At 42.5% G+C, this 17,943-nt stretch overlaps 2 protein-coding genes across 5 annotated transcripts in view; both read left to right on the top strand.

The window, feature by feature from the left end:
* Positions 1-7,301, top strand: part of LOC115541940 (activin receptor type-2A) — an 80,944-nt gene extending 73,643 nt beyond the window's left edge. For both annotated transcript variants that reach the window (XM_030353891.1, XM_030353893.1), the window contains 2 exons: positions 4,264-4,394; positions 4,936-7,301. In XM_030353891.1, the coding sequence (XP_030209751.1) occupies positions 4,264-4,394; positions 4,936-5,130 (326 nt within the window). In that variant the 3' untranslated portion in view covers positions 5,131-7,301. The remainder of the gene's footprint in view (positions 1-4,263; positions 4,395-4,935) is intronic.
* A 7,111-nt stretch (positions 7,302-14,412) lies between these two features.
* On the top strand, positions 14,413-17,431 carry LOC115541367 (uncharacterized). Of its 3 annotated transcripts, none has more exons than XM_030353051.1 (5): positions 14,413-14,923; positions 15,031-15,084; positions 15,212-15,286; positions 15,435-15,782; positions 15,882-17,431. In XM_030353051.1, the coding sequence occupies exons 1-5, from the start codon at positions 14,911-14,913 to the stop codon at positions 16,646-16,648; spliced, it is 1,257 nt and encodes a 418-aa protein (XP_030208911.1). In that variant the 5' UTR covers positions 14,413-14,910; the 3' UTR covers positions 16,649-17,431. The 3 variants fall into 3 exon arrangements, 2 of the variants coding, with proteins under 2 accessions (XP_030208911.1, XP_030208910.1); XM_030353050.1 differs by having other exon boundaries at positions 15,209-15,286; XR_003976342.1 differs by lacking the exon at positions 15,882-17,431 and having other exon boundaries at positions 14,414-14,923; positions 15,020-15,084; positions 15,209-15,286; positions 15,435-15,495.
* Positions 17,432-17,943: the final 512 nt, after the last annotated feature.

Raw genomic sequence — 17,943 nt, 5'->3', positions numbered from 1 at the left:
CCTATCTGACAATGTAAGACGTACTCTCGACATAATTGACTTTTCCCAAAAATATAATAAGGATTTACTACTATTAACACTAGATGCGGAAAAAGCTTTTGATAGAGTACTGTGGCCATATATTTTCAAAACAGCAAAAGCATTTGGATTTCACAGCAAGTTCATCTCATGGTTAGAATTAATATACAAAAACCCAGTTGCTCAAGTGAGAGTCAATGGCACCCTATCAAGACGCTTTCAAATTCATAAGGGAACTAGACAAGGGGACCCAATGTCAGCGCTGATATTTGCTATGTGTATGGAACCTCTTGCTGAAGCAATCAGGCAACCAGACAACATAAAGGGATTAACTATAGGGCAAGAATGTCTTGCCCTATAGTGCAATACAATGCTAATGTCAATTAGCATTGTATGCAGATGACATTATTGTATATCTTACTTCCCCTGAACACTCACTCCCAGAACTAATGGAAACAATAAAAGAATACAGTGACCATTCAGGATACAAAATTAATGAAAATAAATGTGAGTCTATATGCATTGGTAAACAATTGACAGATTACTCTAAAGGAAACCTCAGATTTAAGTGGAACCAAGATAAACTGAAATATTTAGGAATAATAATCCATAAAGATTTAAGTAAAGTTCACGAAGTTAATTATCAGAATCTAGAGAACAAAATCAAACAGGATCTGAACAGGTGGAAAACTATACCGAACTCTCTTTTTAGTAGAGTAGACACAATTAAAATGATGGTACTTCCACAATTCCTTTTCCTTTTTCAGAACCTGCCAACATTAATTCCTTCTCAAAGTTTTAAAAGATGGAATGGCATAATAACTAATTTTATCTGGAATAACAAAAGGAAAAGGGTCAAATTCAAAACATTAATAAAATCGAAAGAACATGGTGGACTAGCACTTCCAGACCTCCAAACCTATTTTCATGCCACACAAATAAATAACATAATGAAATGGACTAATGATAATATTAAAGCAAAGTGGCTTCCGATAGAAAAGGAACAAACTCCATTTTCAATAAAAACATTACCATTCATTGATAGAAAAGATATGACGCAACTGAAAGGATACAATAGATGGATTAACAATACTTTATGTACTTGGAAACAAATTTGTAAAAAACATGATATAAATAAGGAATTATTCTATCTTAGAGAAATGGCATGGGATCCAGATTTCAAACCAAACAAAATGGACAATGTCTTAAAAGTCTGGTCCTTAAAAGGACTACAAATATATTCACAAATAATAACTAAGTATGAAGTAAATCCCTTTGATGTTATTTTAAAGAAATATGATCTAGTCCAGTCAAATTTCTACAAATATTTACAACTTAGAAACTATATAAAAACCTTTCAAAAAAGAGCAGGCACTCATGAGCAGCATCCCTTAGTACAATTTATGATTAAAAACTATAATATTGACATCAAGAATACACTTTCTAAAATATATAAAATACTACAAGAAAACAATGAAACACAAGACACTGTGGCATTGAAGTGGAACTTAGAATTAGAGGGACAGTTAAAAGAAGAGGACTGGGAAAACATTTATGGAACAATACATAAAACAACAAACTCTAGGTTTTGGAGGGAGTATGCATGGAAAATATACACAAGATTCTTTATCACACCAAAAATACAATCAAAGTTTAAGACATCAAACTCATCAGAGTGTTGGAGAAACTGTGGGGAAAATAATGCAGACCATTCACATGTTTTCTACTTTTGCCCATCACTAAATACCTTCTGGAAACTGATTACAAATTCTATTTCGAATATTTTCCAAATTAACCAGGTACCTGAACCAAAATGTTTCATTCTAGGTGTAACACCGGATGAACTCATATCAGAAAGAGACAAATACTTATTTAGGATACTTAGGATAGCAGCAATGAAACAAATAACAAGGAACTGGCTAAAACCTACTCCACCATCTTTTAAAAACTGGAAGTCAAATATAAATAATATTTTAGAAATGGAAAGAATAACCTATATAACTAGAAATCTAGAAATTGAGTTTTTGAAACGATGTAATAAATGGTTAACATATATGGATTATAATTAAACTATTATTATTAATATTCTGAAGATAGTCGTGAAGAGCTGGAAGAGTTGACTTGTATATATATATACTGTATGTGTTTTTATTTTATTATTATCTTATTATTATTATTATTATTATTATCTTTTTTTTATATGTAGTATTGATTTGTTTTGTTTATTTATTTATTTTTTCTATTTTTTTACCTATTTTTTTTATTTTATTTTGTTACTTATCTATTTATTTATATTGTTTACATTTAAATAAATATATATATATAAAAAAAAAAAAAAAAAAAATGTTTGTAGGAAGATGTCAATGTAAAAATAACTCATGATCCTACAATAAAGTATAAAAAAAAAAAAAAAAAAAAAAAATATCTTCATTTAGGGATGAGGAATATGTGGTCTCAGAACCCTTCTGAGGCACTTCCTCATCAAGACCCTATAAAAGAGGAAAAACGACCATCTTGAGGACAGGATGTTCCCTCTGTAACATCATGTGAAAGGCATCATGGCTGTGTTTCCATGAATGTTTTGTGAGAAACAAATCCCCTCTGGAACTGCTCTACAGTCACTTTACAGGTCAAACGACTACAGTCTGTAGACAAAAACTACAGTCTTCTATCTTATGGTTGACTTATGAGTTCGGTATTGATTATCCCATTGTTTATCTACTGCCAACCCACCTGCTAGAATATACACTCCACCTCAAGGCTTTTTCTCTAAGTGATGTCATGTCTTTATAGTTCTTAGATTTGCTGTGCTTCCTTTTAAATGAGATCATGTCTTGTAATCCACTTTGTAGAGACTTGGTCCTCATTTTCATGTGTAACTGAGAAACGTACCATATACATTAAACTAACGTACAGATCAAATGTGAAGGTGATCCAAGTATTGATTGTGTGGTCATTCTGCACTCCACCTAACGGCAGGACCCTGTAAACACTAAGATCCTCCCAAGTCACATCTGGGTGGGCTACACTGCTCAACACGCATACACTCATAATATACTGAGCTGGATGCAGGACCCTGTAAACTCTTTGGTCCTCCCAAGTCACATCTGGGTGGGGTGCACTGCTGGACACACACACACACACACTCATAATATTATACAGACTTATGGTTTCAAAAGCATCTGATACAAATTGTTCTTACATACCACTGTCCATATAAACCATAAAAAAGTCAGCTGACTATACACAAACACAGCATCCATGTTGCACGTTGATAAAGAACTCAAGCATTAACTTTTGCACAAGCAACATTAAAAGGTGACATTGACTATTTCGATTTCAGAAGGAAGTTCAATACAGCAACACTTACAATCCATATGTTGCTTCAAACTTATTCATACAAATGATGAAACACATTAACTCACTTTATCAAAGGTTTTGGGCAGAACAGTTTTTAGGATTATTTAAAAAAAAAAATTAAATGAAGCATTAAAAAACATTCTAATACTCAGTAGAAGCTGTTTAGTCGTTTTTCGACTATCAACAAAAAATGTGTAACTTTTTTAGTGAATACGTTTTAATGCTATAAAATCATGTTTAACCGTAGGCTACATGGGCAATATTTGGCATTTATTTGCAGTAGTTTTGGGAGTGGAAGGCGAGTACATTAGGTTTAGGATCATCGCGTATTCTCTTGATCTCGCGTGAATACGGCTGGCTCGCAAGGCAGCGCTACGCTGCTGTTATGCGCCCGGTGGGGATTGACGTAGGGCAGTTCGCAGCCATTTCGCAGGGCGTACGCCCCCGGTGGAAATCAGGCGTTAGGTCCGGGGAGCCCAGGTGAGAAGTCAGGTCAATTGTCCGTCTACACCATATTAACCCACACACACACACACACACACACACACACACACACACATACACACACACACACACAAAGCTTGAGAACGTAGCTGCTACTCACAAATAATACAACAAATCAGCCATCTTACCCTCATTATAGGTTAATGATGATCATGTTATCCAGGTGGATAACATAAGGCCAGGTAGCTAATACTTCTGATGAGGGTACTGATGGCATTTATTCATGTTTGTATGTTTAATTGATTACGTTGCTTGAGGTGAGTCTAGAATAGATGGTACTTGTAAATATTGTCTAAGGAAGGCAGCAGTGCGATAGGCTTACACCCATGTTTACCTTTAAGTGTGTGTGTGTGTGTGTGCGTGTGTGTGTGGGCGCTGCAGGTCCGGTGGACCAGTACATGCTGCCCTTTGAGGAGGAGGTGGGCCAGCAGCCGTCACTGGAGGACATCCAGGAGGTGGTGGTGCACAAGAAGCTCCGCCCCCTTCTGCTGGACTGCTGGCACAAGCACCCGGTGAGGCCCCCCCTGCACCTCAGCGACCCATGCTGGGGTCCACATACTGGGTCTGAGGGGCCGGTCAGCGACACACGCTGGGGTCCACACACCGGGGTCCACACACTGGGGCCTCTGAGGGATCCACATGCTTGGGTCCACACGCTGGGGCCACACACTGGGGCTTCTGAGGGGTCCACACGCTTGGGTACACACGCTGGGGTCCACACACTTGGGCCTCTGAGGGGCCGGTCAGTACCCACTCTGGGGTCCACACACCTGGGTTTGAGGGTCTGGTCAGCGAGACACACTGGGGTCCATACTCCGGGGTCTGTAGAGAGACCAGTGTGTGCTGGTCTCTCTACAGTTATTATAACCAGTGTATGCCGGTTACTCTACAGTATTATAACCAGTGTGTGCTGGTTCCTCAACAGTACTATAACCAATGTGTGCTGGTCTCTCTACAGTATCATAACCAGTGTGTGCTGGTCTCTACAGTGTTATAACCAGTGTGTGCTGGTCTCTCTACAGTATCATAACCAGTGTGTGCTGGTCTCTCCAGGGCCTGGCCTTGCTGTGTGAGACTATCGAGGACTGCTGGGACCACGAGTCGGAGGCGCGTCTCTCGGCAGGCTGCGTGGAGGAGCGCGTGGGCCAGATGCGGCGCGTGGCCGCGTCCGGTGGCCTGGAGGACATCCTGCCTGTGGTCGCCATGGTGACCAACCTGGACACCGTTCCCAAAGAGTCCAGCATTTGACTCAGACACGACCCAGAGGTGCTGCTTGTGAGGCCGACCCTGCTGGGTGTGCGGCGGTGCACAGCCCCCTCTTTTGCTTTTAGTCCCGGTCACTAACGCCTTGTTTCAGGTAACACCTCCGGGGCTCCGTCCCCAGCACCCGGCCTTAAGGCTCCACCCCCGACTCCTCCCTCACACCCCGATAGCCGGTCTTCCGATCCGTCCCGTTTGGATCGGAGCGCCCCGAGGAGCTGGACCATTGAGGTGCTAGACCATTGAGGAGCGTTCCCTCGATGGCGTACGTCTGGATTATCAGCGTTTCTTTTTTCCTGGACGACCGTCACTATTCTCTTATGTTTGACCGAACGAGTGTTCATTTTTATACACACACACACACACACAAACACACACACACACACACACACACACACACACACACACACACACACACACACACACACACACAGGGAGTTCTTTAACCAAGTCTTCCGGGAGTCCTGCGATAGATTCCTAGTGACGACCCCTGCATACTTTGGCGGTAGGGATGAATGAAAAACAATAATGTTTGACAATAAGTGAACAAAACAACAAAAAAACAATCATGCGCGACCTCCGTGAGAGGTGGGGTGGATGTACTCTGGAGAAACCGAAGACACCACCGCTACTGATCTGCCAACAGACGATGGCTCTTGAATGTTTTCTAGTGTTTAATGCTGCTGTACATAATGTATTATGGACCCAGTTGTCATGGTAATCAAGCTTATCTCAAGGGGGGGTGAGCGAGGTGGGGGGTTGTTATGTGTGTCTGTCTGTGTTTCGGGAGCGGGTGGGTAAAACGGGGGGGTAGTGGTCCATTGTTTTCAAGCATAAAGACCATTCAAACCATAAACCTCCTTCAACCAAGGTATACCTCAGTTCAAACGGACACATTCAAGGAAAAGGTAAACAGACAAACGCTCCCGTGGCAACCAGTTTTAAACTGCTCGACAGTGCTCGAAGGCACATGGGTACGAAGGCTTTATCGGTTCCTTTTATTCCTTTCAGTATGAACCAAATACAACACCAGCTGAATGGTCAAAAAAGAATTGCCTTTCTCTCGTGGAACGGAGACGCCCGCTTGTTGAAGGTCAAAGTCTGCGTTGTATTTCGGGAAAGCCTGCGTGTTCCGAGGCCTGACGACGCCTTAGTTCGGAACCCGGTACCGCCCCCTCGCCGTTTCTGGTTTCTCATTGGTCAATCCTGGACTGGCATACCCTCTGGCCCTGCCCTCTCCCTGTTAGCCGCGCCCTTCCATGGAGAAAAGACTGGAAGGATCCGTCACATAGAACTAACGGTTTTATTTTTAACCAACGTTTTGCTGGACTTCCCTTTTTCTTCCATTGTTTGTTCTGGTAAAAAAACAACACACATTACTTTCTTCTCTCCTTTCGGGATTTCAAGACTTACACAGCGACTTTTTTTTCCTTTAGATGCTGCTGAATCAAGAACAAAGGACAACTCGACACACTTTGCTCTTTGGTTTGTGTCATCTGAGTGGACTTCCTGCCTTTCCCCCCCCCCCCCCCCCCTTGCCAGGTATTATTAGACAATTCAACTAACAAGTTGTGAGACGGTGATATATTTCCAAAGTACCACTTTAGCAGTGACACGCGGTGGTGTGATTTAAGATGGATATTAATATATTCTATGTGTTCTGATTTGAGGCTGTAAAGAGGTGCCAATTTGCCGAAAAAACTAATAAATGCACTTTTCTACTCAAAATCGTAAACAGAAATGATATTGAGTTCCACTTACAGAGTCGCCATTCATTTAAGCTGTGGTTATGCGTTTTCTTTCAGTGTCATTGTAAGGTCATATTCAGTGTTGTGTTCAGTGTTGTGTTGTGTCAAATCTCAGATTGACTGTCCACCGCAGCATCTTGTCTACGCTCTTTGCCTTTTGACAAGTGGGAACAAACTTCCAACCCCCTCTCGACCCTGATCTCTGAGACTCAGTATTTAATTTGCAGTTGTTAGTTTGAGTAGGAGGTATTAAGAAGCTTTTTTTAATGGTTATTTTTTTTACAGAGAACTGCTCATTTGAGGATTAACACGGTCCATTACACTTGTAATGAGGAATCCCTGCTTTTATTGAACTTAATCAGTCGCCCATCAAAGACAAATTAAACCATGCTAATAAAAAATTGAACGCCAGTTCGTAGATGTTTTCCACTGAAAGTAACATGAGAATACAAAAAACACATTTGTTGCAGTTAATGGAATAATATTAATATTATCGTTTGTTCTTATTGAACGACTTAAGTCCTATTTAGTATTGCGGTTTGACTGTGGTTGTGAATTAGATTATGTGTGGTGGCAGGTGACATTGTATTATTTGTTAGGGCTGCGTGTTCGATACCACTGTGACCCCCACTCTTGCAGATCCATGCTTACGACATCAGGAGGATACGGCCGTTCCTAACCCAGAAGGTGACACAGGATCTGGTCCAGACTCATCTCATCCCGCATCTCCAGTACTGCCGATCCCTTCTGGCTGGTTTGCATCAATAAGGTATTTTTCCTCAGCAGCTCATCCAGTTGCTGTTCAACCTACCAAAGATCTCCCACAATACACCACTCCTCCGCCCCCTGCACGAGTACCGGTGTTCGCTTGGATCTGGGGCAAGTCACTGGTACTCGCCTATCGTGCCGCGGCTCTCTTCAATCTTACATCCAGGACAAGGTCAAACCATATGCCCCACCCCGTCCACTATGCTGAACAAAAACTCAATGGTTTACTGTCCCGGCTCCACAACGGTGGAACGAGCTTCCCGCTGACATCAGAGATCGAAAACGCATTGGTTCACTCTGCCTCTTGGCACATGAAAATATTAAGAAACCCTGTTTCTGTATTGTAGCACTTAAGGTTTCCTTACTTAAGGTTTCCGTACTCCAATGATTCTTGCACTCTTTGAATCACATCTTCATTGTTGATAGCAATTATACGTCAGTCGTTTTGGACTAAAGTGTCAGCTAAATAAAAAGGAAGAGACTGCAGAAATGGAATATAATATACGTCAGTATTTTTAAATGTTATTGTAAAAGAACCCTAGTGTGCTAACCCAAACCCTCATTAGCTGCCTTGAGGAATTGTGGGACGGCATTATCTCCTTTCTTTTCGTAAAGGATGAGGCCCCTTGATCTGGCTGGCTGACTAAAAAGGCACTGAATTTGGAACTTATAACACAGGAGGTCTGGCTTGCGGACTAAAAAGCATCGTGATCATAAAAGCGTGACCATTTGACAAATGCACAAATCTGACAATAAATGGATTTGATCCGACAACCTCTTGCCTACAGAGCAAGCGTCTCTATCGATTAGACCACGGTTATCACAACGTTGTAACTGCATTTACTAATATATATATTAGAGCTGTCAGTTAAACGCGTTATTAACGGCGTTAACGCGAACCAAATTTAAGGGCGTTAAATTTTTTATCGCGCGATTAACGCAATTATTTTATAAAAACTTTTTTTTTTTCTTTTTTTTTTGGCTCAAAACAAAGAAGCAGTAGCCTGACTGCTATGTTCAAATGACATTTGTTCAAAGCAGTCGTTTAATTGCACTATAGGCTCTTTTTTTGTATCGTCCTGTTTTGATCAGTGTATATGCCAATGTTGTTATCAATAAAAAATCATTTGCACAAGGCAAGCCCATGCACTTCACCATGTTGATAAGAGAATTAAAATGAGAAGAATTATGGGACAAAAAAATCAAGGGATATTTAGCATAGAAAAATAATTTGCGATTAATCGCGATTAATTAGAGTTAACTATGACATTAATGCGATTAATCACGATTAAATATTTTAATCGCTTGACATCTCATATATATATATCTATATGACGCTACAACGAATGCCAAATGAGAGGAGATCTGTGCTGAACTGATTTGGTCTGCTTGTCTTGTTCAGCGATTGGGCGCAAACACTTCAAATGCATTGGCTGAGAGAAAAGATGGGCGGAGATTATTAGCATACTAGAGAGCCGCCGTATTTTACGCCATTGTGATGTGCACAAACGCGGCATATTCTTTTCGCGGTTTGATGTTCAAAACTGCGCTTTTTATGCGCGCTCTAGAAAGGCTTAATTCAGGCGTAAAAAGCGGCGTTTTTTTGCGCATGACGGCAAAATACGCTGTTTTTCTACATTTTACGGCGTAATGAAGGTGATACGCGACTAAATGATGCCGTTTTCTGGCGGGAATGGCTTGCCATACAGTTTTTCTACTTTTGACGGCGTTTTTTACGGCGTAATGAAGGTGATACACACTGTAAACCCGAACTTGTTGGTTCAACTTACTGCCTTGAAATTGTATGTCAAGACAACTAAGACAATAAGTTTACATAAATAGATATTGCTATTTGACTCAACTCCATCTTCAGTCCATATTCCTTGAAACCGTTAGGTGACATAACTTAACCTTGAGTCCATACTACATCAATTCAATAGTTGATTAAACTTAAATAGCATTATAAGTAACATACATTTTTTTGTTGATGTAACTACAAAACTAGTGAGTTGTACTTTTATGAACTGATTGAATGTAAACCGCAATCAAGATTACTTAAATGTATAAGTTGATTTAACTGATATACTATTGAGTTGTACTTACATTTATTAACTGATTGAAAATAAAGCCCAATCAAGATTACTTATATGTACAAGTTGATTTAACTGATATACTAGTGAGTTGTACTTACATTTATTAACTGATTGAAAATAAAGCCCAATCAAGATTACTTATATGTACAAGTTGATTTAACTGATATACTAGTGAGTTGTACTTACATTTATTAACCGATTGAAAATAAAGCCCAATCAAGATTACTTAATGTATAAGTTGATTTGAATGATGAATCCTTGCTCAGGATTTTTCTCAAAAGAATGACCATCCTTTACACCAGAGATTTTGGCAGTCACTGACCAAAAGTTTCATTGTATTATTTTTTTGCAACAAAACGCAACAAAGAGGGATATTTATGGGCGATTATCCCACACAAACTGACACTTTAAGGAACACACTCAGTAATTAGCTCAACTTCACCTCAAAACAAGTGAAAATGTGACAAAGTATGAACTTCACATCTGAATCAAGTGAAAATCGAACAAAGTTTCAACTTCACACCTGAAGTGGATACTTCGGCCCAATCCCGTTTCTTTGCTCACTGTCTCAACCCTAACCCTCATTGCTACCCCTCATTGCTACCCCTCATTGCTACCCCTAACCGATCCCCTACCAAATGGGACAACCCTACCCTGTGACGTGATCATGGCCTCCCCGTGCCCCCTAGCAGATAACCAGACCCCTGGTAATGTTACAGAGACAGAGACAGACTGTCTGCCATTGTCTCGGGCAACGAGCAAGACCCATTGTAAAGATGTTTAACCTGAAATGGTATTTATATTTTGTAATTGGCATGTTTAAATAAAGTATTAAAAAAAATAAAAATAATTAATGCTATTTGTCCCTCGTAATATACCTTTATTTTGAATGTCACTTAGCTACATGTTAAAGGTGGTATTAGGGTGCACTCACACTAGGCCATCTGGCCGTGGCCGTTGGCCGTTTTCACACCTAACCGTGCTCAAATGGCCCCATTGTTCTCTGGCCTGCACTCACACTAGGCCATCTGGCCGTGGCCGTTGGCTGTCGCAGCTGTGGCCTGGCCACGGAAGGCTCTTGTACATACGTCATCACGTCGTAACACGTCATCACCAAGCGTCCGCTGCATGGACCATAATAAAGTCTGCCGCCAGAGTTTTAACAACAATGGACAACAACACAGAGAACACACCAACAGTTGAACTGCTTGACGCGATGTTTACCGTTCAATGGGAAAGAAGGCTCGTCGCCTTTATTATGTCCGTGGTCGTCGCATTGACTATACGTCATCCAGCTCAGGTTGCGTAGCCGTGCGTGACCGCGTGTCGGCTCATTAGCATATGTACCGTAGCGCACCCTTAGATAATGCGTAGTGCACCCTTAGATAATAATCGGTTATGAACAAGAACACTTTAGAAGAAACACTTTATTTAAATAAGAAACACTGAACCACACATCTAAAAATACACACACACGCATCTAAAAATACACACACACGCACACCTAAAAATACACACACACACACACACTCTCTCTCTCAGCTTTTGAGAGAATGGTGGAGAATCACATCTTCTCAACCATTCCGCCAACTTTGCCTCGCTCTCCTCATGCCTCGCCTGCTCCCTGGCACTCTCCTCTTGGAAGGGGTGTCTGGGGTGGTGGAAGAGGTGCCTGGGGTGGAGGAGCATGAGGGAGAGGTGGGGGGGGGGCTGGTGGCAGTGGACTCAACGAAGTCCTGAAAGAAAACGAATAAGAAGGAATTAGGAATTATATGCCAGAACTGGTTGATATGGCCATATGTTATGTACAATATATAATAGCTATGTACACAATATAGTACTGCCAAAAAATACATTGATTAACCATGTAATATTACTAAGATAATATAATATATTAGTATATATAATAATACTTATAGAATATTACTAATATAATATATTAGTATATATAATATTACTTATATAATATTACTAATATAATATAATATATTAGTATAAATCTTATTTTTAACCTGGAGTCACTAGAACATGGAAGATCTGGATATCATACGACATGATATGCAGCCCGGTCTGCAGAGCCCGGTCGACGGCCGGGCTGCAGAGCCCGGTCGACGGCCGGGCTGCCGGCCGAGAACCGGGGTCGGGCGGCCCGCGGAAGTCGGCCTCGCGATCTTCTGCGAAAGTCGGCCGCGGACTTAATATAATATAATATATTAGTATAAATCTTATTTTTAACCTGGAGTCACTAGAACATGGAAGATCTGGATATCATACGACATGATATGCAGCCCGGTCTGCAGCCCGGTCGATGGCCGGGCTGCAGAGCCCGGTCGACGGCCGGCCGAGAACCGGGGTCGGGCGGCCCGCGAAAGTCGGCCTCGCGATCTTCCGCGAAAGTCGGCCGCGGACTTTCGCGATCTTCCGAGAGTCCACGGCCGGGCTTCGAAGCCCGCGGCCGGGCTGCAGAGTATAATTAATAAAATAATTACTAGTTAATTACAGAGAAAACACTTGTCCTGTCGCATCTTTTCGCCCTCCATCTTGTCTAGGATATTTCTTGATTTTCCGTTTTCTCGCAAGGTATTGTGGGAGCAAGTCAGAACTGAAGCGCTTTGAGGGTGCCCATGGAAAATCTCAATTTTGAGGGGATGTTAGCCCTCCCCCTTACCCCTCAAGCTACCTTAAAGTGGTATTGGGACGTTGCTCCACGGCGCGTGAACGCGCAACAGCGAGGGTTAGGGTTGAGATTTTCTATGTAGCAAAGGAATGAGATTGGGCCTTCACCTCTCAAAAGAAATGTCATGCGCCGTTTTCAAAATGTACCGTAAACAAAGATAAGGTTGATGGACGCCCACTGAATACAAATAGTTTAGAAATCTCTCTCTTTCGCTCTCCTATCTCCATCTCCTGCTACCTCTATCCTTCTCTCTCTCTCCTGCTACCTCTCTCTTTAGCTACCTACCTACCTCTCTCTACCTACCTACCTACCTCTCTCTACCTACCTACCTCTCTCTACCTACCTCTCTCTCTCTCTCTCTCTCTCTCTCTCTCTCTCTCTCTCTCGCTACCTACCTACCTCTCTCCCTACCTACCTCTCTCTCCCTACCTACCTCTCTCTCCAGCTACCTACCTCTCTCTCTCTCTCTCTCTCTCTCTCTCTCTCTCTACCTACCTACCTCTACCTACCTACCTCTCTCTAGCTACCTACCTCTCTCTACCTACCTACCTCTCTCTCTACCTACCCCTCTCTACCTACCTCTCTCTCTACCTACCGCTCTCTACCTACCTCTCTCTACCTACCTACCTCTCTCTCTACCTACCTCTCTCTACCTACCTCTCTCTCTACCTACCGCTCTCTACCTACCTCTCTCTCTACCTACCTCTCTCTCTACCTACCTCTCTAGCTACCTACCTCTCTAGCTACCTACCTCTCTAGCTACCTACCTCTCTCTACCTACCTACCTCTCTCTACCTACCTCTCTCTCTACCTACCTCTCTAGCTACCTACCTCTCTAGCTACCTACCTCTCTACCTACCTCTCTCTACCTACCTCTCTAGCTACCTACCTCTCTAGCTACCTACCTCTCTAGCTACCTACCTCTCTAGCTACCTACCTCTCTCTACCTACCTCTCTCTCTACCTACCTCTCTAGCTACCTACCTCTCTAGCTACCTACCTCTCTAGCTACCTACCTCTCTCTACCTACCTACCTCTCTCTACCTACCTACCTCTCTCTAGCTACCTACCTACCTCTCTCCCTCTACATACCTACCTCTCTCTCTCCACCTACCTACCTCTCTCTCCAGCTACCTACCTCTTTCTCCAGCTACCTACCTCTCTCTCTCTACCTACCTACCTCTCTCTCTACCTACCTACCTCTCTCTCTCTACCTACCTACCTCTCTCCCTCTACCTACCTACCTCTCTCCCTCTCTCTACCTACCCACCTCAGTCTCTCTACTTACCTCTCTCCATCTACCTACCTACCTCTCTCCAGCTACCTACATCTCTCGCTACCTCTCAGTAGTTAATACTTACCACCACTTGGGCATGTTTATGAAAATATCAACTTCCGGTTGGGGGGAGGGGGGGTGGTGGGGTGTTTATGACAGCACTTCCGGTTGGTGTTGTTATATCAATGACTTATTGCTATGCTGTGTATTTTAATATAGGGGTCTACGTTCTCCTCTCCTTATGGGTCGGCTAGAGTGCGAGCCTGCTAGGTGTAGTGTGAAGCGTTTTAATGGCATGCCTCTTCCTCTCTTTTAGTGTGTTAGTGTTAGTGTTAGTGTTTAGTGTTTCAGGCAATGTTTATGTGTATGGTGTTGTTCTATGCCCCTCTGGCTAGCGTCGCCAATAGCCGGAGGGTTACATGTTTACATCTGGTAGACAACCATAAGCCATCCTAAGTGAATTTGTGTGTGTGTGTGTGTGTGTGTGTGTGTGTGTGTGTGTGTGTGTGTGTGTGTGGGTGTGGGTGTGTTTTTTGATATAATAAAGCGTTGAATATTATTATATGTAACCTCTTAATACACATATATATATATATATATATATATATATATATATATATATATATATATATATATATATATATATATATATATAGTGGTCGTCGTATTATAGGGATGGGAATACGGTAAACAACCCCATAATCTCCTGTATAGTAATATGCTATATATATATACATATAAATAAAGCATATCAGGGTTAAAAAGAGGTGTTCACCATATGAGGGTCCGTTTGTGGATCACGTAGACAACATATTAGGAGTTATCATGATACTATTAAAGGATGTTCTATTAATTGCGTTTATTATAAGATATATGTATTAACCTACGTATCATTAGTAGATAGTCTATTGTGTGAATGAGTAGGCGTAGGCCAATGGTATCTAGGCATGCGCACTAACGGCGTGTCTATTGGTCAGGAGGTCATAACACTGGGGGGTAGGTGTGTCGGGTATTCTGTGGATCACCTATAGGGGATATATATCGAACCAGTGCAGAATGAAGATACCCCTGATCCTCCAAACACCCTGATCCTCCAAACACCCTGATCCTCCAAACGTCTGAGCGCTAGGCTAAGCTAGTAGACTCGTCATAGCGGCTGCAGAAGAAAGGAGAAGAAAGAAAAACAGCTACTACAACCTGCACAACTATGCCTACTGACTGTAAGTATTCATATGAGTGTAATATGTTATTATTATTATTATTATATCATGACTATGACCATGTGTATACGCGGCCCATATCTGATTGATACATAGTTTTTCCGTAGTGATTTCTGACGTCGGCTATGAGAGCGTGAAAAGGCATCAGGTTCCACGCGCACGTAAGATGATTTTATAGCAACGTATAATATATAGATCCCTCACACTCTCTATCATTATTATTATTATCGGCTATAAATATATGCACATAGAATAACCGCTAAATCGTATGTTTCTGTCGTGTAGCAGGTGCTGATATTCGGTTGAATAATCAAAGATCGATACTCGGTGATCGGACCAATGTGGGGGCCAGCAGTAGTTATGGTGAGTTATTAGTACACACGCTATTATCATACATGTATTACATCTATTTTATTGGGCATTTAATAATGAATAAAAAAAAAATAAAGACCAGCCAACCCTAACCCCTGTATAATTTTGTATTTTCTGTTTTTTAATGGTTTACGTATAGTACCTATCGTGGATGGTGTGAAACAGTGGACCCCTGGATCAAACCGTCTAACCAAGAAAAATAACAAAAGACCCAATCTAGGACCGGCTCTACCTCTACCCAGCTCTCCGCTAGCAGTGGTGCAACAGCAGATCCCGTATAAAAAGGGACGCAAGGACACCGCACATAGTGTTTTAACTCCAGAGAATTTTAACTTGGTTCTCCATGCTGTCATAAACCCTGAAATCGCCCACCACGGGGGTGGATGGTCTGAGTCCAAACAGCCGTTGATTGAGACATCGGTTGTACCTGTGTCTGAGCCGGCTGCAGAGACCGTTACTGTACAGCCGGATGGAGGCATTCAGCATGGTAGGAAATTAAAGAAAAATGTATATGCTACAGATGGGGGGATGAACATGATGGGGTGTGATATTGATTATGTCGATTTCTTTTTTCTATTACAAACAGTCCTTGGAGACCCTCAGGATGCACCACTACCAGAACTGACCGATGAGGATCTCGAGGGTCTTACCGACGTTCCGTTGTGGCCCTCAGCGCTGTTGGAACAGCTCGACTTCACTCCCGCTCATTGGATAGACCCTCCAGCTACTTCCGTAGTGGGTACCACCAGGGCAGAGCCTGTAAACCATCAGCCTGCAGCCCCCGCCTCTGGATCACGACCCATCCTCATCCAGGCCTCTATCCACAATCCACCAGGCACTGTGAGTCGTCCCACCGCCATCGGAGCAGTGGCTACGCTGCTACCCGACGGCTCAGCGGCTGCTGCTGAATACATTGCGGGTGGTCCATGTACCAACTGTTGTAAGGATTGTGTTGGTAAATTAACCTTGGTAACTACAGCAGTTGATGTAAACTCCTTAACCATTGGTCGTCAGTGTAAACTGGGTGCATTGTCTGTGAAACGTATTGACAGCAGATTTCAGACTATCGAAGAGCAAACGGAGCAGTCACTCGAGACCATCGGGGAAATCAAGGACGAGCTAGTGCGTTACGGTCTGGCTATAGAATCAATACAGCAGCAGATTTTGGTTGTCGAGGCAGCAGTGCGTGTTAACACTCTGGCTTTGGATAGGGGGCTTCTGATATCTAATATGGCGCGGAAAATTTGGCTAATTGAAACTACGGCGCAGGATAACATCAGGGCCTACAAGGCCATGTCTGCCCGGATGACTATCATGAATGATGCTCTGGATATGCTTACGATGAATCGTTAGTATTTGATTTGTGGTTTTGGGGTGTTCTTTTTATTTTTTTTTGTTTGTTATCTTTTTCGTTTATTCAGTGGAGAGGGTTTTTTTGTTTTAAACTGAACGTAATAAAACTTTTTTCTTTTAATATCTGACTAATTAACTTTTTTTTTTTTTATCTATTGGCATAAAAACTATAGCTGAACACAATGCATAAAGCTATTAGCCCCAGAAAAAGGAAATTCAAATCTGTAGACGGTAATCCCAAGAGACGGCGTAGATCTGATAGCGGGGGTAGCATTATGGATGTAGATCTTGAAGAGATGGCTATGAGGTATGATACAACCGGCGATACGTCTGTAGGCCGTGTGGGGGGTGGGGGCATGTGTGCTGAAGGTGGTTTAGACATGCGGGAAATACGTGCTGACATAGCTAGAACTAGACGTGTGTTAATTGATGCTAATGTAGGGGGTAATAGAATGACGGCTGCACTAGACAGGGCTGCTATGATAAATGTTTCGAACGATCCGTGTGCAGATGGAGGGGAGGTGTGTGTGGGGTTAGATGTCCCCGGGGATTTAGACACACGGGATGTGTTGTATGCGGCGGCGTACACCAGAGATGTACTTAACACTGTCGATGGGTGGCTGGCTAGTGTACAAGAGAGGCTCGACATAGCCGAGCAGATAGACATAACATCACCGATAGATGTATTGCATGTGTCGCAACGTGACGAAGGGGATGGTGAGGGTTTTCAGGAACCCCTGGCGGCTGCAGGGGGTAGGACTGGTGACTCTATAGAGCCGAATATACAGGACGGTGGCGGTGGTGGTGGTGGTGGTGGTGGCGGTGTTGTTGACGTTGATGGTACACCTGCGCCTATGGCGACGGGTGATGATGATGACGAGTTGCATACTAGATTATTTCCCCGCTTTAACGGTTTTGAGGTTAGACAGACCATTGATCTGAGAAGTATATCCCTAGTAAATTTACAAGAAGTCCCTGATTTGATCAGGGAGAGACTGTCGGGGGTTATAACAAACTGCTCACAAAGTACAGCCGACGGTAGCGTCTTAAACGTTGTTTTGAGAGGGCCTTCATTGGCAGCTGATGTGCAGGCTGTGCTCGTGGCAGGTGATGATTACAATGCGGATTTGTTTATGGATCATATTAGCCAAGTCATACAGAGTAACGACACAGGTCTGACGGATGATGTGTTAGAGCTGGTGGTCACAGGGGTCCATAACAAACGGGGTGGTGGGCGTTTGAAGTTAAAAACAATTCCCTATGATGAGATCATAAACAAGAAGAAATTAAATCTC

The sequence above is a fragment of the Gadus morhua genome, chromosome 4 (genome assembly GCF_902167405.1).
Source record: "Gadus morhua chromosome 4, gadMor3.0, whole genome shotgun sequence".
In the NCBI taxonomy this organism is placed as follows: domain Eukaryota; kingdom Metazoa; phylum Chordata; class Actinopteri; order Gadiformes; family Gadidae; genus Gadus; species Gadus morhua.
The sequence above is the reverse complement of the archived record's forward strand: the minus strand, read 5'-3'. Positions and strand labels throughout refer to the sequence as shown.

Bases quoted from the DNA above. Each gene is read 5' to 3' on its own strand.
- LOC115541367 (XM_030353050.1), top strand. The intron at 15,085-15,208 runs GTAAGATGATTT...TCTGTCGTGTAG, and splicing joins GCATCAGGTTCCACGCGCAC to CAGGTGCTGATATTCGGTTG. The intron at 15,783-15,881 runs GTAGGAAATTAA...TATTACAAACAG, and splicing joins GGATGGAGGCATTCAGCATG to TCCTTGGAGACCCTCAGGAT.